Raw genomic sequence first — 25,291 nt, 5'->3', positions numbered from 1 at the left:
AGTTCTGTGTTTTGGTTGTTGTCTGGGACCTTGCTTTTCATCATTGGAGTCATTTCGTGACTGAGCAACAACAGCACCACCCTCCAATGAGGGGTGTGCCAATTTGAGCGAGTTGGCCTCCGTTACCATGACAACTGAGGCGGACCAACTTGATTCGGAGGAGTGAATGGTAAAGCACGCGCAAGCGCTCCGTTTGAAATGGAAAATTACGTTAATTATTGGAGTTCAGCAGAAATGTGCACGTTGCACCAAAGAAGGCAAACGATTGAGGTCGAATTTTACTTACATGAATATCAAAGATTTATGTCGCACTTTCCGAAAAAGACAAGGTACCGTTGTTGCACTTTTTTGAGGTCACATCAACAAAGGAAATGATTAAGATGTTTCACACATTCATTTAGATCCATCCAGCCGCTTTCTTTGCCGCTTATCCTCACGAGTGCTGGAGCCTATCCCAGCTGTCAACGGGCACACCCTGAACTGGTTGCCAGCCAATCGCAGGGCACATCGAGACAAACAGCCGCACTCACAATCACACCTAGGGGCAATTTAGAGTCTCCAATTAATATTAATATGGTCCGGGATTGAACCCGGGTCCTCAGAACTGTGAGACCAAAGCTTTACCAGCTGATCCACCATTCCGCCTTGTTTTAGTTTATTTCATATTTGTATTGATTTATTTTAAATGTCTTTACATTTGTTTACACAAAAGAATGAAGAAGCAATTTCACACGTTGCATTTGGTCCTCTCACTTGTACACTCTGACCTTATTGTTACCGATATACTGAACTGTGATTCTTGGCCTAGCGTTACACCCCTAATAAATCCACAAGATAACACAAGCGCAAGCGGATACGGACATATGGACAAATGATGATATAGCCGTTCCAGAAAAGTTCCCAAAAGCAATAGATGAACACCGGACACGACTCGGTCCGCGCACACACAAAACACACAACGTACAACACGGCGGGGGAATTTCATCATCCGATTGTGCAGCGAGAAAGCTGACGGGTCAAGCGCGGGCTCTGAGAAATGGATTATTTTCCCCGTTCTCTCGGTGGATGATCTTATCCCGTCGAAACGACAACGAGCCAAGTTGGACCGCAGTGGATGTGAGAATGTTGGCGTACCGTGTAGTAGTTAGTGAGTGGAGAGCCCCCCCCCCCCCCCCCCGCCCCATTTCTTTCTTTTATGACTGTAGAAATATGACTGATGCTTGAAAGCATCTAAGGACTAATAGAAACGTCCGCGTGTGAACATGCACATTGTTTTTCTCAGTCTTTTATCATGTGTTTGACAAGAGATATTTTTTTGCTTTGTTTTGTTTCAGATTTTTGTTCGATTTTCAATATTTCTTTGTCCGGATTTTTTATTTTTTTGGGCTTGATTTTTGTGTCGCTTCGGTTCGCTGCTTTGCTAACCGGTTCATTAAGGCACCTTTCAAAACATCAAACCGTTACGTCAGGACGGTTGGAAACTGAGGAACATGCGTGCACTCGCAAATCTGCACAGTCGATCACCAAAAATCACGCGTGTAAAATTTAGAAATTCATAGATATTGAATGACGTCGCTTATTTTGTGTAGTCTTGACCTATGTTCCCTCTAAGCTGCGCCACTGCGCAATTGCGCACATGAAAACTGATCCAGCGCAGTGAATCTAACCTTACCTGACACCGCCCTCCTCCGCTCTTAAAGGGGTACACACATAATTACAAACAACACACACCCGCACTGATGTTGTACACTCCAAAAAAAGAAGACAAATGAGAAATAATTGATTTTACACTTTTTCTAAATAGATTTTTTTTTCTTGCATGTTCCTAAAACACAATTAATGTTGAACGATTCTAAAAAGAAGACAAATGAGAACTAATTGATTTTACACTTTCCTATAAAGAAGACATTTTTTTTCTTGCACGTTCCTAAAAACAAGAAACTACTGAACCGATGTTACACTTTATAAAAGCAGTTTTGTTTCTTGGCATTTTCTTTTATGATGTTGTAATACAATTTAGTGCAATTTTTTATTTATTTATGTATTTATTTATTTGACTAAAAAACAATATTGCCATCAGTTTTTTAAGGGGTATAACAGTTTGCTGGCATTTTAATTAATTTCGATAAGGTATTTGATGAAAGAGAAAATAAAGTTACAAGTTGTTGACATGGAACAAATGATACATAAACCGTAATAAAGAATGCTTCTTCATTGACGCACGTTAAGCGTGGCAAAACTGCTCCGGTTCATCCCGTTATTATTATTCTGCTGCTCGCCCGAGAGGAGATTTGCGTCCGATGTAAATTGACTTTTAAACGGTGAGTTTCACCCCCGGGGTTAGCGTCTGTTGGCATCTTACATCGCCGTCCTCCCACCTCATTGATCGGTGTTAAATGTTCAGGTGGACCGCAAATTGCGCCTTTAAGCACACGCGCGCGTGCTAGCTCCAAACAAATCACCCAACCTGCTTGTTACCAGACACTTTTTTAACTTCAACATTACAGGAGCTGAGGGACCAAAGAGGGCCCTGCCCGTTTTTGTGGCAGATCCTAAATTCTCACCAAGTCCGAATGTGTGTGCATGCGATGTGAGTCAGAAGGTTGCACAAAGGTGAACGTGCACGGTGGGACCCGTAGACCCCTTTTGTGTGCGTGCGCATGTGTGAGCTGACTTCATTTTTGCATGCCAATACACATTTTTAGCCCTCACCTCCGCCTCCTTTGCTTCATTAACCAAAAAAAAAAAAAAAAAAGTTTGCAAACACACATGCGTGCGCATGTCACCGTTCCAACATGTGGTTCACGTTTCCTCCACAGCCACATGTGCAAACACAAGAATCCCCGGCAAAGAATTCGGCTTTGGCTCAGTGGGTGGCGCTACGGAGCTATAACAGGGGGCGACGCGGCTTCTCTTTTCGACTGAATTAGAATTTCGTACCTGACGGATTCGAACTGGGCTGGGCTGGGCGAACTTGGTTAGCACGTCTGCCTCACAGACGAGAGTTCAAATCTGGTTTTATCCACGAAATTTGACTTTCTGCCACATTTTAAAAACATGACTTTTAGGCTTGTAAAAAAATTACCGTAATTCCCGGCCTGCAGAGCGCACCTGGTGATAAGCCTCGGTACACAGAAAGAGTTTAACGCTAGCGCACTAATGCTAACGCAGGGGTGCTAACGCTAATGCAGCGGTGCTAACGCGGTGCTGTTAATGCTAACGCGGCGGTGCTAACGCTAAAACGGCGGCGGTAACACAGTGGTGCTAACGCTAGCGTGGTGGTGCTAATGCTAACGCGGCTGCGCTAACGGTAACTAGCAGCGGCTGCTTGTAGGCCCGGAATTACGGTAACTTGCTGTAAGTTGCGAATGCGAGTGTGAATACCCTGAAAGTCCTCAGTGTACCCAGATTCTTTCCACCCAATTTCCAAAGAACTACAGAACTTTAGGACCCAAGTACTATAGAATTTCTCTAGAAAATCATAGCCAAAGTTCTATAGAACAAGTTGAATTCTATAGATTTCTATAGACTTTCTAAAGAAAACTTTTAGCAGGGCAAAATCCTTCATTCGTCCATTTTCTGAGCCGCTTATCCTCACGGGGGTCGCGGGAGTGCTGGAGCCTATCCCAGCTGTCATCACCCAGGAGGCGGGGTACACCCTGAACGGTAGGGCAATAGAGACACATAACAGCCACACTCACAATCACACCTCGGGGCAATTTTAGGGTCTCCAATCAATGCAGGTTTTTGGGATGTGGGAGAAAACCGCAGTGCCTGGAGAAAACCCGCACAGGCACGGGAAGAACATGCAAACCCCACACAGGCGGGGCTGGGATTTGAACCCTGGTCCTCAGAACTGCCACAGCTGCCCCCCCATGTGGGCCCTCACAACAGACACTTCAGTGAAAGAGAACTGCGATAAGACATCCCAAGCTAGGGCGAGCAAGCGCTACAGACAACGGCTAGATTGATGGAGACATTTGTACCCATGCTCATCTTGATCGGCAGGTTCTCCTTGCCGGCCGCTTCCACGAGCTGCCGTCGGACCTCCATGACGCCTTCCTTGTGCTTGCCGGTGAGCACGGCGTCCCACAGGGAACGGGCTGCGGGTAACCTGGCAGCAAAAGAAAAAAAAACAAGGTTGTCAAGCTTTTTGTCACAGTTTGGAATTGCAAATCTTGATCGTCGTGTGAATTGTGCTTGGAGATCAAATTCTGACAATGTGGCCTCCAACTTCAGAAACTATCGGTATTTTCTTCTTTTCTTGTGACTCGATTTTATTTGATATTTTTACCATGTAAAACACCTAATGGGTCATTTCTGTGATAAAGGTACCACTAAATTAAAGACCACATTCTAAACAAAGAAACATTGGATGCCTGCTATTTGTGGCGTCCCAAAAGGCTCGATTCTTATTCACAATCTATATCTTGGGTGTCCAAACTATGGCTCTGAGCCCATTTGCGGCCCATTGTTCATTAAGAGCTCACAGCATATTTTAAAATTAAAAACTGGCACACCCCGCGTTAAAAAAAAAAAAAAAAGCTAGAGGTGGTCAACCGAAAATAGACCCCCAAAAAATTCCATCCATCATCCTGTCATCCATCCATTTTCTGAGCCGCTTATCCTCACGGGGGTCGCGCGAGTGCTGGAGCCTATCCCAGCTGTCATCAGGCAGGAGGCGGGGCACACCCTTAACTGGTTGCCAGTCAATCACAGGGCAGGTGAAGACAGACAAGAGTTGCACTCACAATCACTCCAACGGGCACACAACACCATTTGTACAAGTTTTTTTTTTTAAATTTGGTCGTCCATACATACCGGTACATTTTCTATCATGCTAATCCTCATTAGTGTGTGGTCGAGTTTACCTCAGCTGTCTTAAGAGAGGCTGGATACACCCTGGACTGTTTATTCGCCAGTCAATTACACCGCACAAAACCATTTGTAGACATATTTTCACCTAACCTTCATCTGCTTATACACTGAATTCCGAGTAAATTGTCGAATCATGAGCGCAAATGTAGAGTAGAATGATTTCACATTTTGCACGGATGTGAAATTTAACGCGGAGTGTGCGCGGAGCAAACTGGATGAGGCGGAATCTTGTCCGTCTGATAATCGGGGAAGCGTCGACTCTCCTGCGGGACCCCCGCACAGGAAAGAGCGAGCGTTAACACTGACTCAACATTTGGAATGTTCTTCCCCATCTATGTTAATCCTGTTGTTGCTCCGGAGAGCAAAGCTCCTCCTGATTGCATCTCTCTCTCTCCCTGGTCTCCTTATCTCCTCGCTTGCGGAACACTCTGATCCGCCTCGCTAATGGGACCTCAGCACTGGGGATGTTTGCGCGACAAGATCGACATCTGGCAGAACCAACATCTGAGAATGTGATCAAGCGTTAGCCAGGACTGGCCGATTAATTGAAATGTAATGCTGATTACCAGTTTGAAAAATCATGAACACGATAAGAAAACTAGAAGAGGAAAAGTACTCCAGTTGGAGTTTATTATAAAACGATGTACAACAAAAAGATTACTCAGATTGAATATTTAAATTCAAGACGTATTTTTAGAAATAGACGGTATGTGCGATCAGTCAATGGAAAACGCTATCGACGGGCTAGCTAACAGTAGAATTAGACCACAGCAGGGATTTTACCTTCAAATACACAAAAATACTGTCGTAACATACACAACAAAACATGGAACAAAACTCACGGGCGGATATTTTTCTTCTAAGCTACACAAAAAAAAGCGAGTTAAATAAAGTTTTACTGCTACTTTCTTCTTCTCTTTTTGAGTTTACGGTAATATGCAGCTCAATGCATGTACTCCACCACACTGCCCCCAAGAGGCCAAGGTTCGTGAAGCAGGAACAGCAGATGGAGTCACGGCTTTGTATAAAAAAAATGCCCCCCCAGCCAACGCCCTTTATTGTCTGACATGAAATCAGAAAAAAAGTGTTAATTAAGGTTACCAACATTATTTCTATCTCTCTTTTTGCTAAATGTCAGAATATGACGACTATTTTTTTGGGCGGCACGCCGGAGCGTTGGCCTCACACTTCTTAGGTCCCGGGTTCAATCCTGGCCCCGCCTGTGTGGAGTTTGCATGTTCTCCCCGTGCCTGCGTGGGTTTTCCTCCCACATCCCAAAAACATGCGACATTAATTGGACACTCTAAATTGCCCCTAGGTGTGATTGTGAGTGCTTGTCTCCATGGCAACCAGTTCAGGGTGTTCCCCGCCTCCTGCCTGTTGACAATTGGGATAGGCTCCAGCACTCCCCGCGACCCTTGTGAGGATAAGCGGCTAAGAAAATAGATGGATGATTTTTTTTTTGTAACACACAAGAACACACAGATGGATGGATGGATGGATGGATGGATGGATGGATGATGGATGGATGGATGGATGGATGGATGGATGGATGGATGGATGGATGGATGGATGGATGGATGGATGGATGGATAGATAGATAGATAGATAGATAGATAGATAGATAGATAGATAGATAGATAGATAGATAGATAGATAGATAGATAGATAGATAGATAGATAGACACACAAAACATATTCCCCGCAATAAACAATTTGTTCCCCCTCCATCTTGGCGAAAGCCAAGTCCAAATCGCACCTGTCAATTCCAAGCAAAATGACTCCGAAAGGACCCCAAAGATATCAAAAGGCACTCGATCTCATCCGATTTCATTCGAGCCGCAACGACTCGTTTATTGCATTTCTCCCCCCCCCCGCACTGACAGTTTGTTGTCGAGGGAATACACAAAAGACGCTTCCCGCCTTTTGCGTCTGTCTCTCTTACGAAATACTCCGAGATGGCGGCGAATGCCGAAAGAAGCGGACACAGTGAGCAAGCGAAGGTGGATGGAGGGGCGGTGGGGGGTGGGGGGGGGACCGCTTGTTGACAAATGCACTGCCCTTTTTTTTTTTTTCCTTTTCTTCGTCATCTTTTGTGCTTTATAACTGCTGCCATGTGTTTAATATCAGATGTAATCTGTTCCAGACCTCGGGGCTGAATGAGGAGGAGACTGGGGGGGGGGGGGGTTATAGCGTTGGGAGGGCAGCCATCTTTACAGAGGAGTAAATAAATAAATAAATGGGGGGGGGCACAAGCTGTTCAGTTGTTGCGGAAAAAAAAAAGCACGCAAATATCGACAAAGCTATTTCTCAACAATAATACGCATGTTTGCCTCAATTGTGGGGAATTCCAGACGTCGGTCCAGACACCATGACGATGACACGATTTCATTTCTGGAGAACATTTTTCTTTTTTTTTTTTTTTTTGGGGGGGGGGTGGAGATCATGAAGTAACAATCCCGCGTGCTTGACGTGTTTGAAATGCTACGCTTCGACCGCGTCCGTGTGCATCTTCTTCCCTAAGCGTGTTTGCAAAACATCTGAGTGTGTGTATACGTGAGCGTGTGTGTGTTCTCAGAGGACTAAAGGAGCGAGTGAAATATGGTTCTCATTTGGCTCTGTGCCCCCCCCAAAAGAAAAAAAAAACCCACCGCTTGACGCCTTCCCTGCTGGGCCATTTGGTCAGACAGGAGGCGGAGTTTCGGGTCATTCTGTTCCTGAACTAGGTGAGCAACACTCAACTTGGGAACACTCGGATCGGGGTTTGCGGGGTTGGGTGGGGGTGAGGACAATACTGGATGCAACTGCCTGAAGGGGGCACTCTTGCATTCCTACTCACTTTCTCGGAGCTGAGATTGTGTGTGAGAGAGAAAGAGAGAGAGAGAGAGAGAGAGAGAGAAAGCGCGACAAAGACAAAAGTAGCTAACATCACATAGCAGGCGGCAGAATGAGCAGGCATATTTAAGTGATGAAATAACAGATGACTGTCTGCATGCATTAATGAGTGAGTGGGGGGGGGGTCGTGGGGGAAACGAGGGTGGCGGTGCTGGGTCGGGGTGGGGGGGTGGGGGATTTGTTCCTGGAAGTGGGATGAGAAGGCAAAGAAGTATGTTTCTGTTTCCTGTATGCGTGAGTGTGTATATATTGTATTTGTGCAACATTTTTTTCTTTTTAGTACAGTGGAACCGCTAAGAATAACTAACCTACGATTTGGTCCGATTTCAAAACAATTTTGAAAAACTGTGTGGAGCATTGGGATGCGTTTGCGCTAAGCAATTTGTATTGAATTCAAGCACATTGTTTGGAGTGGGCCTCAAGAGTTTGCGAGTTTGGGTTAAAAGTTAGGGTTACGTTTAGGATGAGGCTCCATGCTATGATCGTGCATGGTTGACAGCTAAAATCTGGATTGTATGACTAATATTTACGGTTGGTCATATGGATAAAGTATTAATTGGGGTTAGGGTTTACATTTGGTTGAGGAGTTTGGAGTAAGGTTAGGGGCGAGCGTCAAGTTGAGCTCAGAATTTATATTGTTGGACTAGGACTTGGGGTTAGAAGGGTGCGTGACATAATGAGAGGGGGGGGCAGGGGGACACTACCATGAACACTTTTCATCCACCCATCCATTTTCTTAGCCGCTTATCCTCACGAGGGTCATGGAAGTGCTGGAGCCTATCCCAGCTGTCAACGGGCAGAAGGCGGGGTACACCCTGAACTGGTTGCCAGTCAATCGCAGGGCACATTGAGACAATCATCCGCACTCACAATCACACCTACGGGCAATTTAGAGTGTCCAATTCATGTTGCATGTTTCGGGCATGTGGGAGGAAACCGGAGTGCTCAGAGAAAACCCACACGGGGATGGGGAGAAGATGCAAACTCCTCACAGGTGGGTTTAGGATTGAACCCGGGACCTCAGAACTGTGAGGCCAACGCTTTCCAGCTGAGCCACCGTACCGCCTGAACACTTTTCATTATTAAGTTAAATCCAGCCAGCAGATGAAGCTAATTTGACTACCGAGCACACAAGCACACACAACGAAAATGATGTAAATTTTAGCGGAAAAAAGTTTATTCTTGGTGGCTTAGTAAATTCAGCAGTGGAATTTTTCTATTGTAAAATTGACCACTGCAGTAATGATTGATCATTGCAAGATAAGCCCAAGAATATTTATAGAAAAACTGTGTGTGTGGGGGGTGGGGGGTGAATCAAAGTTTGCGAACCACTGGGTTAAGGTAAGGATTATGGGTTAGAGTGCATGGTTAGGTGTAGGCCCAGTAGCCATTGCCTCAGGGCCTACATCGAACCATCGAGCGGCGGTTGAAGACGCGATGGTCGGCTGCAAACCGGTCGCCAACCCCCGAAGTGGACAAAACCGAAACCGATCTTCCGCGGGCCACAAGATCCAAACTGTCGCAACTCCGCTCCGGACGAAGCCGCGTGCTCAACGACTATACGGCTCGTATCGACAATCCTGTTGTCAACCTCTGCCCGAAACGCGGACGCGGCCCTCACGATACGCGGCGAGTCTTCAACTGCGCAACTACTGACCAGTGACCCGCTAAATCATTTGACGCCTGTAGTTTGAATTATCCGACCGGTACTTCAAGTTAGGATTATGGGTAGGCGTTGGGTTTCTCTCTGTTTTAAGCACAGTTGACACCTAAAGTCTGCATTTTGATGCATTCTGATTATGGGTTAGCATGATGGTGAAGCTGCGTACTGTGCTCAATCACAGTTGATCAAGGGTCCAGAAAGCTTGACTAATGTATGGATGGATTAGGAAAGACCTGTTGGTCAAATGTTCCAATAGTTATTTTTTTCTCCTGATGGGAAAATCATCAATTTGAGGGAGGCATTTATTTTGTCTTCTATCAAACGATGCGCCAAGCAAGAATGACAGAACCACGGCAAGGTGCTCTAAATCCAAGTTTAAACCTAAATAGAGACTTACAGTTTGGCTTTTATGGGTATTTGCTCGAATTCCGACGACCGTACGACATGAGAGGCATTCGGACTGTCTTCGTTTATGTATGACGCGCCCTTTTACTTGCATGCAAAGTTCATGTCATGATTCATGAGTGAGTCACGGCGCATAAATACCATCCCTAAACACTCGATTCAAATTTCTCGTAGGGGTCCATTAGCTTTCATTTTCCCGCTCACCTCTAACACAATAACGTTGTCCGTTTGGCCGCGCTTTCTGCCGCAGCTGTAACACGCAATTAAGTTTCCGGCGTTTTCTTTGTAACAGGCAACAGAACACGACGAGGAAAAAAAAAAAAAAAAAAAAAAAACAAGGTCCAATAAAAACCATAGGGGGAACCGCAGCTGGAGTGAGAACATGTGTTTGTGCGAGTCCCGTCCAAAAACAACACAGCGTTTACATTGCCTTTCATTTCAGACAGTTGTTGACCTGTCTGTTGTTGACAGCTGGGAGAGTTCAGAGAACGGCGCTTAAATCAGGGAGGGGGGCAGGGGGGGTTGGAGCGTGTCAGCACCTACGTACGTCACACCTCCCGAATCCTGACCCCGAGTGCGCGCTGATGCAAATTTAACACAACTGACTCTGCAGCAAATGTTCCGGATGAAGCCGCGCTCTGAAGTTTGTGCAACGGACGTGTCACGGGCGGGAAGACGAGAGGCAGAAACCCCCCCCCCCCCCCCCCCCGGCCTTGAGTGTCTGTGTGTCCTGGCAGGAACGACAGAAAAATGACCGAGCGGATTTATGGAGGGAGGGAAGGAGGGAAGGAGGGAGGGGGGTGGAGCAGGAAGTGAGGAGGAAGACGCAACTACAAATAAAACAAATGCACCAGGCCTCGTTCCCCCTTCTTCATGGCGAATCCTCAAACATTGGAAGGTTTTCAACCATTTGTCCATTAAAGCTGCTTCTGACAGGGGACTATTTGGTCAAATTCCCTTTTCGGAGGTCGTCGGAGCCCGAGAATTTGTCCACAACAGCTGCTTGAAATCAGAATGCCGAATTTTCGGTTCGATTTCAGGCACGGGTCCTTGAGACTCGTTTCTGTGTCTTGATAGACGCGCACCCAATTCGATGTCAACCAGTAAAACTGATGATGACTTTCCCGAACATTAATATGCTCAAAACGAGCAAACTTTGAAGGCAAACCTTGCCCAAATTAGAAGCAACCTTGACAATTTAGTTGTTCCCATCTAGCGAGGATACCTGTTCCCGATTGGGGCTCATTTCAGCAAACTCTCTCGTTGCAGTTTGTCAAACTACGAGGCCTGGAATGAGCCCAACAAGGCCGCTTTAAACTGAACTCTGACGTTCTTTTCAATTTTGAGCATGCGTCTTTAAGAGAATTTCTGCATCTTGTTAAATGGAAATTCCGGTGGTTTGGAGCAACAATGTATCCAGTAGGTCATGTATTATGTACTGTATTTTGACAATGTAATGTAATCCTCTCTCATTTAATGGTGTTTTGAGAATATATTTAATCGACAATTACGAATTTTCAGGGGCACCGCCATTTTGGCGAGTCACATGACCAGGATCGGGAAGACGGAGGAATACAGATTTGAACCTGTGGCTGTAAATAATGTTGAGTGTTCGGATGGCTCTCCGGGCGGAACGACGCGGAGTCTCGACGAACGAGCTCCGCCGAGCGGCGGGGCCGTGAGCAGGTTCAAACACAGGTGTCAAACTCAAGGCCTGGGGGCCAATTTTGGCCCGCCGCATGATTTAATGTGGGCCGCGAACGAAAATTATGACTTCCATGATTTAAAAAAAAAATCTGTACTAAACTTTCAAATCATCATATCATAAATGATAACATTGAGATATTGCAAACGATATAATGTCCCCAAACAACAAGAATAGTTCAAAAACCCATTACCCTTGATTTGTGATTACAAAACTAGTTCATAAATTTAATCTGTAAATGTGATGAGGTGGAAGATTTTCATGGTTTCGCATTCAAAACGGCCCTCTGAGGGAAACTGTAACTACAACGTGGCTCGCGACAAAAATGAGTTCGACACCCTTGCCCTAGAAAGCAGCAAAGACTGGAGCGGACAGCGGACGCCACTGGGGACAAATTCGAGGGCCCTCGGCAATATCTGCAATCCAGAATGATCACACAAAGCCATTTTTTAAATAGTTTGACCCATCCCGCGTGCTTTAAAAATGTCCAACCTTTTTAAAACACACTTTTAAAAATATTCCTCACCGCCGGTTTTCACTCTCGCGCTCACCTTGCTCTCCAAACGAGAGGCAGGACGCTAGCTTCAACCATTTGTTCCTGAAAAATTGACGTTTACTGTAAAACTAACAACAAAAGGGAATTAAACATTGCATCTAGTCATGCACCAAACTGGTCCATCAAACCAAATAATTTAATCAAACGAAACTGCTGTCTTAATGCTAACATATAATGCTAAATGCCATAGATGAGCTAAGGTAAATATCAAACTTCATGCAACTGCTGCTTTAACACACATGGAGCAGCAACACATGCAAACAGCCACATCATTTCTGTAGTCTACGGGAAAAATAACTCGAACTGGAGCCTGTTTATAGACCTTCTCTGGCTTTTCTTCTAAATTACGACCCATCTCCGTCAGTTGATCTCACTGCTGTCCGGCACACCCGTTAAAAAAGGGGCACTACACCGAAGGAATGTGAAAGTCAATTCCGACTTGACGTTACACGGTAAAACCCCGTTAAAAAATACATAAAGCAAAGAGGCGAATGATGGGCCGCGATACAGCCATCCATCCATTCGCAGTACCGCTGGCGGCCACCCGGGTGGCGGCTGTGCTGGTGGCTCATTGTAGATGCAAATAAATGCTACGATCAATGTCAATACAGACACAAAATGAATAAAAGAATGTTTTATTGTCAGTACTGCGCAGGAAGCAAAAGGATGGCTTTTAGCATTTCAAATGCAAGGCGCGGAACAGTGTGAGCTCTTTGAACGAGTCGGCCACGAGGATCTGAAGCATTATCTGGGCGGATGTTTGAGCAGCGCGTTGCTGAATAATCGCGCAGTGTCCTTTGGTGGAAACGCAATAAAAGCATCAAACGCACGCAGACCCACACACACAAAAAAAGGTTACGATTATCTCGTCCTTGACAGAAACAAGCTGTTCAAGCGAAAGTCGTCCACCGGCTTCACACGTGGTGGACGTCCTCAGCGTGCGAGGAGACGACTGCGGCGTCCATCTTTTTCACATTTTATAAATCGGTCTCGTCTGAAATTGAAGCCATCGCTGTTTATGAAATCCCTGTGATAAAATCTTAAAAGCTGGCACGGGTTCTCCGTTGATACGACGAAGGGAGGATTTTATGATTAAAGTGCACTATTTTTGTTTAATACGTACCTCTATTTATGACAAAGACTTAAGGGACGCTTACAAATATGAAATCATAGATGGAAAATGACACTGGAGGACGACAGGACATGACAACCTTCAGTGGATTAATAATTTACAGTTTCAAAAACTTTGTTCAGCCAATTCACACAGTCCATCATCAATCCATTCATTATCTGGGTTGCTTATCCTCACAACTGTCGCAGGAGTGCTGGAGTCTGTCCCAAATATTTTTAGGCAGGAGGCGGGGTACACCGTGAATTGGTTGTCAGCCAATCGCAGGCCACATAGAGACCAACAACCATAAGAATCTCACAATACTCATAATAACACACAAGGGCAATCTAGAGTCTGTAATTAATGCACGTTTTTGGGACTTGGGAGGAAAACGGAGGACCCGGAGAAAACTCACGGGGAGAACATGCCAATGCCACACAGGCAGGGCCGGGATCTGAACCTTGGTTCGCTGAACTGTGAGGCATATGCTGTAACCCGCCGTTCACTCTGCTCCGCACATCTAAAATATCACAAAAATCTATATACAGTGGTAGTGCCAGGAGATACAAGTGACCCGAGTTTTCCAAGATACGATCTATCACTTGGTCTTTTTCTTGATTTGAAATAATGGCGCGGCGAAAGGACCGCAATCCCCTCGCGTGCAGGTTACAGTTGCCGACGCACGTTCAGTTCTTGATCGAATGGAACAACCAGTGAATCAAATACAAAATGCGAAAACTTGCAAGTAGATGCTGTAGACCACGACTCGAGGCCAGACCCTCACACGCAGACTAATCGGCCGACCCAGCTCCAGTTCCTGATGTGGCTCACGAGGCTACACACCTTCAAAACATGAATCCAACACACGAGTACTACAGCATGGACTGTATTTACACTTAGACTTGCTGGACTTTCATAAAAAGAAGACAAAGTTTTGATCATACATTTTTTAAATCTATTTCTTTACATTGTCTTCTTTTATGTTTTTATACATTTTTATGAGAATGTCATTTTTCTTTGTTAAAAACTCCATCCATTCATCCATTCCCTAGCGCTTCTCCAGGTCGGGTCGCGGGGGAAGTAGCTTCAGCAGGGATACACAGACTTCCCTTTCCCCAGCCACTTCTTCCAGCTATTCTGGAAGGATCCCGAGGCATTCCCAGGCCAGCCGAGAGACACAGTCTCTCCAGCGTGTCCCTAGTCGTGCCCGGAACACCTCACCAGGGAGGCGTCCGAATCAGATCCCCCAGCCACCTCATCTGGCTCCTCTCAATGCGGAGGAGTAGTGGCTCAACACTGAGCCCCTCCCTGGGAGAGCCCGGACACCCTGCGGAGGAAACTCATTTCGGCCGCTTGTATCTAGGATCTTGTTCTTTCGGTCACGACCCACAGCTCGTGCCCATAGGTGAGGGTAGGAAGGTAGGGGGAAGTAGCTTCAGCAGGGATACCCAGACTTCCCTTTCCCCAGCCACTTCTTCCAGCAATTCCGGAGGGATTCTGAGGCGTTCCCAAGCCAGCCGAGAGACATAGTCTCTCCAGCGTGTCCTGGGTCGTCCTCGGGGTCTCTCTCCGGTGGGACATGCCTGGGAATCAGATGCCCCAGCCACCTCATCTGGATCCTCTCAATGCGGAGAAGTAGCAACTCGACACTGAGCCCCTCCCTGATGACCGCGATTGTCACCCAATCTCTAAGGGACAGCTGTTAAAAACTCACGAAAAACTATTTTTTCTTTTTTCCGTCGGCTGGAAAAGATGAATGGCATTTCAATTCATTTCAGCAGGGAAAGATGTTTATGACTAAATCGCTGACATGATTTCTTTATCCGATCACTGGATGCGTCAGTTTCCCATTTCTGGGGTTCTGTGTAACAGGCAAGTGCGAATAAACACCAGAACTTCTATTGCAGTTCAGATGTGCTTTTATCCAAACACGCACTTTTTTTTTGTGGGGGGGTGAGGGACTGCGTAACATAGAATGAGTGTAGCCCGTTTTCCTTCACCATCCTTCATTAGCACGTCTACCTCTTCTTTACATCCCACCAACGCTGCAATCTTTCCTTTTTCTTACACCAGCACGTGTACGCCAGCGTGGGACAGAAATAGGTATTTTTCACCCTGCGTAATGTGCCAGGCGGATTTGAGGGAGATGGCAGCTTCACCGTGTGTTTTCTCATGGCTAGGGTGCGGTCGGATACATGGAACCAGATCTCCCCCTTGGCCACCCGTGCGACTCACAAACACGCACTCCCCCAACAGGATCAAGGTCCGAGGAGGAGCCAGGTTAGGGGGAAAACTCTGTGCCCTCTTCCGATGGGATTCAAACGCACCACACAGGGCGAGGAAAGAACTTTCGGAGCCAAGCACAGCACAGACGTGGTGGCAAAGGTAGCCGACCGCAAACATTTATTAAACCCTGCGCTCCGGGTTTATTCAACAGCTCAGGAAATGTGAGAGAAGGTGCGCAGAGACTCGGTAGCGGGAGGACGAGAACCGCAATGTCAAAGGCAGGGTCGGCGCGGTCCTAACAACCCCCCTGGCGGGTTAGAGACAAAAACAATAAGACAATAATTGAAAAGTAAGTGCGGAGTCCAGCAACCACCCAGCGAGTATTTGGAGACGGAGGCCACGCTAATCGACGCAAAATAACCTGGAATCGCCCGAGAGAAATATCATGCTACGCTAACCTAACACGTTTGAGGCGCTTTGCGCAATAGCAACGACGTGAAAGCCTCCATCAAAACACGGCGTGGTTTAAAAATAACCCGACAAATCATACTGTAGGTCCGTCAACGTGCAGTGGGAGGAAACGCTTCGTGGAGACTCGGAGACGGCGACTGGGTTTAATAATGCGCGGCGGTCCATACAATTTTTTTTTTTGTTTCTCTTTCTTTTGCGGAGTGTAGACTTAAGGCTGAAAAGGAGGCCCAGAGAGTTGTTGATTTCTAGCACCCAGCAAATACCGAACAATACGGAGCAGTTAATCTACTTTTCTAGAAAACTGTAAGTAACATCGATACCATGTTCCTTTGCAGGAAAGAGCAAAAACTCATAGTTTGTCTTCATTTTGTTTTTTGTGAAACTATAACATGCATAGCTGAGCTTCTTTTTAAAGGAAGTGCAACACCAATTTGCAACATCCATAATTAGAGTTATTTTTCAAGGGCTATGTCAATGGACCTTTCCGACTTGAGCTCCGCCCCCTTAGTTTACAGTTGCATGTTGGCAATCGATGCAAAAAAAGTGCAAAATCCAACAGGATAAAAGAGTTGGAATCGTACTGCGAATGTAAACCAGGGTGAGTACTTTTTACTTGTTACTTGCTTGTTTGTTGATATTGTCCACATTTAGTTGTACGTGCGCTCTTCCGCGAGCCTTAATCCATCGCAGACACTTCGTCAACTGGATTTTAGGCTTTGGAAAATGAATCAAGCGGGCCCCTTGTAATCTAGACGGATTTCTTTCTTCAGAATTGCACCTTCCCCAAGCGCATCTGAGGACCATTTTCTTCGTAACATGAACTTTTCCAAGCGCCCGCTACTGACAACCAGCATTGCTTGTGGGACAATATGGCGAGAGGGGCGTGTCAAGACAATTCGGCTATCTGATTGGCTATTATTGTACGAGTGGTTGACAGGTCGGAAAAGTCGATCGTCTGTCTTACGTTTGAGAAAGTGACTCGTTGGACTTCTTTTTATGGAAGAGTAAAGTGAAAAGTTTGTTTGGGGGGAAAGTATAGTATATAAATTGTAAGTGATGTAAGTGCAGCATTAATATCTCCACTTTTTCTCAAATTGTACTATCAGTTGTCTTCTTTTTAGGAAAGTGCAACATCAGCAGATGGCCTGTTTACGAAAGTTCAAGTTTCATTCTCTTCAAAGAAAAGTACTACATCAATTGTTTGTCTTCATTCAAGCAAAGTGTAGCACGAATAGTTTGTCTCATTTTTTTTTTTTTTTTAGAAAAGTGAAAGATTAATGGTTTGAGTTCCTTTTTAAGAAAGGGCAAAATCAACAGATCTAGGTTTTTATTTTGGGGGGGGGGAGCAGGCATGGGGACAACGTGAAAAGAATTAATTTGTTTCATGTCAACATGAATGTCGACGGAAACAAAAGCTGCTGCCCCTTTTTTAAGGATTTGCACGAAAACATCAAAGCGTATCGCCTCCGAGGCGGCACTCGATTCAAATCGGGAAATCTGCGTCTCATTGCCGTGTTTTCTCCGCCGAACATCTGCGACGAGGCACGTCGGCGACATCTGCTCTGCAAAACGCGAGGCCGTAACATTCTCGCTGATGGCTCAGAACGGCTGCACACGCCACTGCTTCCTTTGAGTAGATTGGAACCGCCGAAATCATCGCTACGTCCTCGACCATTTACTCGGCTTTGGAATGTGCGGAGGTTATGACAACAAAAAAGTGACAATAACTCAACACGAGAGAAAATGCACTATTTGGGAGGTGATGTATGAATATGGCTGCCCTAGACTTGATCCTGCCTTACTGTTTCTTAAGAGCATGCTAATGCTAATGTTGCAAATTTCTGCACGGGTCCAATGTAAACAAAAACAAAAAGACACGGCAAATAATGAGGATGATAAGCATCATATTACTGCATACTTTTTCATGATTTTTATCTTAATAAACTCTGTACTCCAATGTAACACAGACCCACATTTTGGAGCAAACCTTACTTTCGCAAACAATTCAGATAAAACAAATACAATTTTTTTCTTTTAAATGGACTCTCTACTCTTTGAAGGGGAAAAAATGGATAGCAATAACATAGTCTTTGTATGGCTGATGAAAAACTCCTTTTCTGCTCAATTTTGAATGTAGTTTTACCAGTATAGTTATTTGCTAGACAAACATAAAACCAATTAGATGGATTGCGAGGGAGAAATAATTTTATGATATAGGGATTCATCTATATAGTAAAAATGTATCTTAAATTATTATCCATTTACAGAGTAACAAAATAAAACAGAAATACCAGTATAGTTATTTGCTAGACAGACATAAAATTGATTAGATTGCTTATGAGGGAGAGATAATTTTATGATATAGGGATTCATCTCGATCAAAAAAAATGTCTCTAAAATTATTCATTTTCAGAGTAACAAAATAAAATAGAACCACCTAGAATCCACTTTAATGTCAGTTTAGTTTCAGTGAACTACCGTAATTCCCGGCCAACAGGCCGCACCTGGTTATAAGCCTCAAGCAGCACATTTGTAAAGGAAATACCATTTGGTACGTACATAAGCTGCAGCTGTGTAAAATCAGCAAGTGCACACATTGAAACACGAGATATTTACAAGGAAAGACGGCACATAGAGAGTTTAACGCTAGCGCCGTGCTAACGCGAGCACCGCGCCAACAGGGCCGGTTAAAAAAAAAAAAACATATCGGTAAAAAACACTAAGACACGGCAGTAACACGCTAGCGCAGCGCTAATAGGGCAGGGCCGGTAAAAGTCACTTCCTCGGCACATGTATTCCACCGGTCTGACTTTTACCTTTTCCCTTGCGGGCGTTAGAAAAAAAATGCACAAATTGGCCGCATCACCGCGTAAACCGTAGGGTTGAAAACGTGTGAAAAAAGTTGCGGCTTATGGGCCGGAAATTACGGTATGTTGTATTTTATACGTACTTACTAGATAAATTATATTATTGGATTTCGGAGGGGTATTGCACTACAATCTGTAGAGGTGATTCTTTTAACAATGTAATATTTATTTATCTAATTACATTTTCGAACCCCCAAAACTCCAAAGTGATGGCAGGTGGCAAAATATAGCATTTGCATATGCGCTACACGACCTGAGTGTTTGTGTACGCGTCGCCATCCATTCCCACGTTCTTTTCCAGGGAGTAATAAAGTAAAAAAAGCCAAAAGGCGTCCTCTTGGCGACCACGCGAACGGGAATGGAACAAAAGATGTTTGTCCAATCCAACACGTGTTGGCCGCGCGGCTCGAGGAGACCGCTGGCACCTCGCTTGTGGCGCTCATGAGCCAGGCAGGCCTACTTCGCTGTATGTGTGAGCTTTACGGGCCCTCAAGTGGAAAGAAATCCTCATAAATGAGTTCGTTTGTGCATGTTTAGTCCAACTGTTGTTCAATTAGTAATGAATAGTACAATCAATCGCAAATTCTGGTTATATTCCAATATTTCTTCGGTATCCAGAGACGCCCCGTCTATTGAGGGGATACGTCCCGGACCCACCCAGAATAAGTGAAAATCTGTGATAAAGAGAGACCACATCATTTTTTAATAGTTTTACCTCTCCCATATGCTTGAAACACTTGAGAATGATAAACAGCTTGAAGCAAGCACAATTTACCTCTTATTTTGAAAACTCTGAGCAAGAGCGTTGAATAGGCATAAAAGAATACTTCAAAAAGTGTGTTTTACTAAGTTTAAATGTGTTTAAAGTATATCGGAGTGGCAAAACTATTAAAAACTGAAATGAAATGGCCACAGCTTTTGCGTGGCAGTACCACAAAAAAAAAAAAAAAAAAAAGAAAAAGCCTAACAAAATAAATAACATTGTTGGTGTTTTGGGGCACAGTTCAAAAAAAAAAAAAAAAAAAAATATGAACCACTCACCGTGGTTGCGCCAGGCAGCCCGGCGCCACGCAGCTTTCCGAACCAGGACCGATCAGCACGCTGGTCAGTTCTCGCATGTCGACCTGCACGTCGGTCACGTGACCCGGGAGAGGTCGAAGGACGGTCAAAATCTTCTCTGCCAGGCTGTCGCCATGGTGACCAACTGCACCTGTGTTTTTTTTTGTTTTTCACAATTTACGAGGAAAAGAAAAAGTGTTAGAGCATCTGCCGAACAACCTGTTACATAATTCATGTAATCACACAATGCACAAAAATCCCGCCCACGCCTGTGTGGAGTTTGCATGTTCTCCCGTGCCTGGGTGGGTTTTCTCCGGGCACTCCGGTTTCCTCCCACATCCCAAAAAACATGCAACATTAATCGGACACTCTAAATTGCTCCTAGGTGTGATTGTGAGTGCGACTGTTTGTCTCTATGTGCCATGCGATTGGCTGGCAACCAGTTCAGGGTGTGCCCCGTCTCCTGCCCGTTGACAGCAGGAATAGTCTCCTGGACTCCGGCGACCCTTGTGAGGATAAGCGACTCAGGAAATTGATTTTTACAAGTTATAGGTCAGATTAATAGTGGAAAAAGTTTTTAAATTACTCCTCGGGTCTCGTTTTTTTTTTTTTTAACATCACAAAAACCTGGCATTTAATCAAGGGTGTGTAGAGTTTTTATATGCACCGCACGTGACCTGGAAAACGTGAAAAAGACGTACCTGTAAGGTCCACGGTGCGGTCCACGAAGATGATGGAGGCCTTATTTGGGGCCGTTTTCCTTCGGTTCTTGGCCTGGGGGTGACCGGCCAGTTCCCCCGCGACGAGGCGGCTCATGGGGCCCACGGCGAAGCTCTCCTCTCTGCTGCCGGTGGCCTCGAACAGGGCGTTCAAGGCCCCCGCCAGCATCTTGATCTCCAACTGAAGCTCGGCCGGGAGCGCGTGCAAGTCCACGTCCAGAAGCCCGGCGAAGCGCTTCTTGTCTGGCCGCCTGGCGTTGAGGGCACGCAAATCGGGCGTCAGCAGAGGGAAGAGGCGGGCGAAGGCGGGCGCTAGGAGCAGCTGCTGGGACACGGGGGCGAACGACAACGGCGCGTGCAGGACCTCGGCCGTGTAGTTCATGTCGCCCATCCATTCGCACAGCTTGTCCTCCAGCTGGTCGAAGACGGGCACGGCGCCGTCCGAGTCGGCCGCCGGCGCCGCGTTGTTGGCGAGCAGGTGCAGCGGGTGGGACACGGCCGTGACCACCACGCAGTACTCCAGGTGGCTGAGCGAGATGATGTCCTTCAGGGTGTCCACGGTGCGTCCCTTCAACAAGGTGCTCACCTGGGAGGGGGGGTTGAAAAACATTCATAAGTACATTTCCAGAAATGTTCATAAATGCCAGTTTGACTCACTGTATATTCCGTCACGAGGGGTGTTTGATAGCATTTTTCTGACTGTTTTCCACTGAAGTCGCACACCTTCAGGTTGAGAACGCGGTCGCCATTTTGGTTTGGCGAATTTGCGTAAACAAACCGTAACCAAGCAGGAATCATTTCAGAAAGGTGCATGAATGCTACGTTATCGGTTGCTCGAACGAAAGTGGGCGTTTGTAAAGAATATTTCTTTCGACTGCTAGCTGTGATCAAGAACTAGGGCAAGAAAGCAGAGCAGTTAGCAAACGAACGGCGATAACTGTGGCTGTCTCGTATTAGCAGAACCGATCTTGCAGCCAAGCACAATACTCGTGTGTGAACGCAAAATCTGTATTGTCTGATTTATTAAAATTAAGTTTGCAAAAACGAGTTACCGCACCGCTAGCTGTTTCGTGAGCCGAGTTAAAAATGTAGCCGTGGAAGTGGAGAAACCGGTGCGGCGCTCCACTTGGGACTCGTCCCTGTCGAACCTCTCTCTCGCTAACAAAAACGAAAATAATAATTTATACCTCTTTCGTTGGTATAATCAACATAATTTAACACAACGCTGACTGTAATCACGGCGTATGTATTTAAATTGTATTGTGTGGTACGCTAACGTTAGAAGTGTAGACTGACAGGTTGCTAACAATGGACACCACTGCATCACGAACCCAGCCATTGCTGAATTACTTGTAGCCCTTTAGACATTTATAATTTTTTTTTAGTTGGTCCACGGTATAAACGCTTGGCGAGAAGAGGAGATAGTTGACGATGTCTGAATAGGTTATCGACACCCACAACTGTGTGCTCCATATGGGTCGATATTGTCGGTCAAAGCGTCGTCACGGTTTCTTGAAACAACATCTAATGAGCACCGATAACTTTCCAAAGTCTTTTTAGCCATCATGCTGTCACTTTCAGCAGTCGCTAAAAGTTGCCTCACGTGTCACGTGACTAAGAAAGCGGAACTGCGATTGGCTGCCTGTTCGGTTTTGGCCTGAGGTAACCCTGCCTGGTGGCACAAACGGTGAATTTTAGACAGCGAATTGTAGCCAGTTGAAGTGTTAACGTTGAAAAGTGACACGAATACAACTATTGGAAATGTTTTCAATTTACATTTCAAATTCAAACCGTGTTTTCTGTGGCATTTCAAATTTAAATCCTTGGTGGCACTGACTAAAGGCCCATAGTTCGATCTAAAAACAAAACAAAACTGCAACACGGCAGACAGTTTTGAGGGGAAATTTAGACACTTTCCATGAAACAATGACAATAAATGTGAATTTGGTGGCCATTTTGCGGAGTTTATACAAACACTCTACTCGTCTTATGTTGTATTTTTTAATTGTTTTATGCTAACTTGCAATCGCGCTCATTTCCACTTTTCTTCGTGCCACACAATCCCAATGGTAAGTTTTCCAGTAATTATTAGCAATTCGTATTTTTTACTCACCACAAACACCGCCTTGGGCTCGTCCTCGCTGCACGACTCGAAGCTGGAAAACCGCTTCACGTTGCGTGCTCCGGCTTCGAACAGCGCGGCGGCTCCTCCGACGCTCCAGTGGAGGACTTCCGCGCAGGGGTCATCGATGAACACCACCGCACGGTTCACCTTGGACAGAACCCGGTCCCACGCTTGCACCGGGAAGTGCCACACCGCCTCCGGAGTCAGCATTTCGGCCACGCTAAGACAGTCGGCGGGCCAAACGAGTGACAGCGCAGCCCGGAAGACAACAAACACGTTGATGACGTATACGAGCCGCGTCGCGTATATTAAACGTCACACACGCGCTCCAGCGTTGCCATGGGGAAGCAGGATTACGCAATAGCATGAGCTAGATAGATAGATAGATAGATAGATAGATAGATAGATAGATAGATAGATAGATAGATAGATAGATAGATAGATAGATAGATAGATAGATAGATAGATAGATAGATAGATAGATAGATAGATAGATAGATAGATAGATAGATAGATAGATAGATAGATAGATAGATAGATAGATAGATAGATAGATAGATAGATAGATAGATAGATAGATAGATACAAACATAACTGTTGCGTGCCCAGGATACATTTAAACATAAAATATGGTTATGATCATACACTCTAAATGCACTAAACAGTCCTGCATATCATTTTAATTGATTTGGTGACGTGTCTGCCTCACAGATTCGAGGAATGAGGCTCAAATCCCCTTTGTGGCGTTTGCTCAGATAATGGATGGATGGTGTGTGTAAAAACAAATATGTAATTGTGTAATTACAAACCTTCAACAGTGTCAATTAATATAAATTCTTCAAGTGTGCCTAAAGTTCTGACCACCATATGTTCTTCAGTACTGTATATGATGTATGTAGTTCGAATCAGCATGCCGTCCTTCTGCTGACGTCCAACTTCATAACTTAAATGGACGTCGGTGAGGTGTATTTTATTTTTAAACCTCATTATAGTTGAAGTACGCGTGAGTGGCTGCGGCCCCCTGAAACGCATCAAATGCTGACGCAAATTATGCGCGGAACAATGCGAGCTAATTCAAGTCCCGTTAAATCCCCGACACCGGGCTCCCATTCCATTAACACTTATTTCTTCCGGCTGGATTTGCGTGCCATTGAGCCGTGGTGCGTTCAGGTCATATCAGACCGTAGGAGAGCGGGAAAAGCGGCTTTACATCAAATTCCGCCTTTGAGCCGTGGCTGGCGTGTAAATGTTTGTATTTTTCGTCTTCATACAGTGGGGCCGTGACTAATGAGTTTACAGAAATTCCCGGCCTACAAAGCGCACCTGGTTATAAGCCTCACCTGGTACATTTGTAAAGGAAATACCATTTGGTACATACATAGGTCGCAGCCGTGGAAAAGCCGCAAGTGCCCACATTGAAACAGGAGATATTGACAAAGACGGTACACAGAGAGTTTAACGCTAGCTTCGCTGCGCTAACGCAAACGCCGCGCTAAGAGGCCTGGACCAGTAAAAGTCACTTCCTTGGCACACATATTCGGTCTCACGCTTACCTTTTGCGCTCGAGTGCCCCCATGCGCCTGTTTAAAAAAAAAAAAAAAAAAAAATTGCCGCATCACCGCATAAACCGCTAGGTTGAAAGCGTGTGAAAAAAGTTGCGGTTTATAGGCCAGAAATTACGGCAATCTGTTTCGTGACCACACTTGTAACGCAAAACACTCGTTATGACTGAAAACGGCATTAATACGTTTAAGCCCTACAGTAAAAAAAAAAAACTGCAAAAATGTTTGCAATGCTAAAATTTCTACAGCCCATCAATTGGTTTTTCGCATCGTGTGTTAGCATCGTAGTGGACTTTTGTAAGCTAAAGTTACGCGCTTTGATTCAATACCCGCTGTGTAATTTTCTTGAACGTTTAGTTAAACGTCAACTGGGAGCATCTTGAAGAAAACACTTTAGCAAGAAGAGCCGAGCGATGGTTCGTACGTTGAAAAATCCGCAAGTGGGGCCGCTCGTCGGCGGAGTTAGCGCCGTCCTGTATTTATTTTTATTCCCTACGCTTGACTAAGTAATCATGACAGAAAGGGGTTAGCGTCGCTTCCGTGCGCGCGTGTACCGACATGCTTGGCGGGGGTGTAAATGTGATGACTATAAAGAGCTTGTTTGGCCAAGACGAGCCAAGATGACCCAGTTAAGGAGTTTGAACGCGTTAATGGAGCCGCGGGGGGGTTGTCACGGGGACGGAAGGGAGCCGGGATCACGACGTGGCCTGTTTTCCAACCGTTCAAAAACAACAACAACAACAACCTTATATAAACGAGCGTGTGGCATCACACCCAGACGTCATTTAAGACGGACGCCATAAATTCGAACTCTGGTTCCGTTCCCGCCCTCCCCAGAGTTAAATCAGTCATTTCAAGACACACCAAACGCTATCTTTAAATCATATTTGTTGATTGTAAAACATAAATTATCAGTCAAGTGTGCGTATTGGGAATAGTGCAATTTGTGATTCTTTTGTAACACGTGTAATAAGTCCAATTGTACAGAAAACAAAAATAGAAAGGCGTAAGCATTACATTAGAAAGACATAAAAATTTATTTTACATTT

At 45.3% G+C, this 25,291-nt stretch overlaps 1 protein-coding gene across 1 annotated transcript in view; it reads right to left on the bottom strand.

Annotated features, from left to right (window-relative positions):
* The window catches only part of scfd2 (sec1 family domain containing 2), a 121,991-nt gene extending 99,023 nt beyond the window's left edge, over nucleotides 1-22,968 (bottom strand). Inside the window, exons 1-4 of the mRNA XM_061825817.1 lie at nucleotides 22,669-22,968; nucleotides 20,538-21,141; nucleotides 19,819-19,987; nucleotides 3,987-4,114 (exon numbers count right to left, since the gene is read on the bottom strand). Of these exons, the coding sequence (XP_061681801.1) occupies nucleotides 3,987-4,114; nucleotides 19,819-19,987; nucleotides 20,538-21,141; nucleotides 22,669-22,890 (1,123 nt within the window). The 5' untranslated portion in view covers nucleotides 22,891-22,968. The remainder of the gene's footprint in view (nucleotides 1-3,986; nucleotides 4,115-19,818; nucleotides 19,988-20,537; nucleotides 21,142-22,668) is intronic.
* Nucleotides 22,969-25,291: the final 2,323 nt, after the last annotated feature.

Source organism: Syngnathoides biaculeatus, chromosome 7 (assembly GCF_019802595.1).
Source record: "Syngnathoides biaculeatus isolate LvHL_M chromosome 7, ASM1980259v1, whole genome shotgun sequence".
Classification (NCBI taxonomy): Eukaryota; Metazoa; Chordata; class Actinopteri; order Syngnathiformes; family Syngnathidae; genus Syngnathoides; species Syngnathoides biaculeatus.
This window is presented reverse-complemented; position numbering and strand designations above follow the sequence as displayed.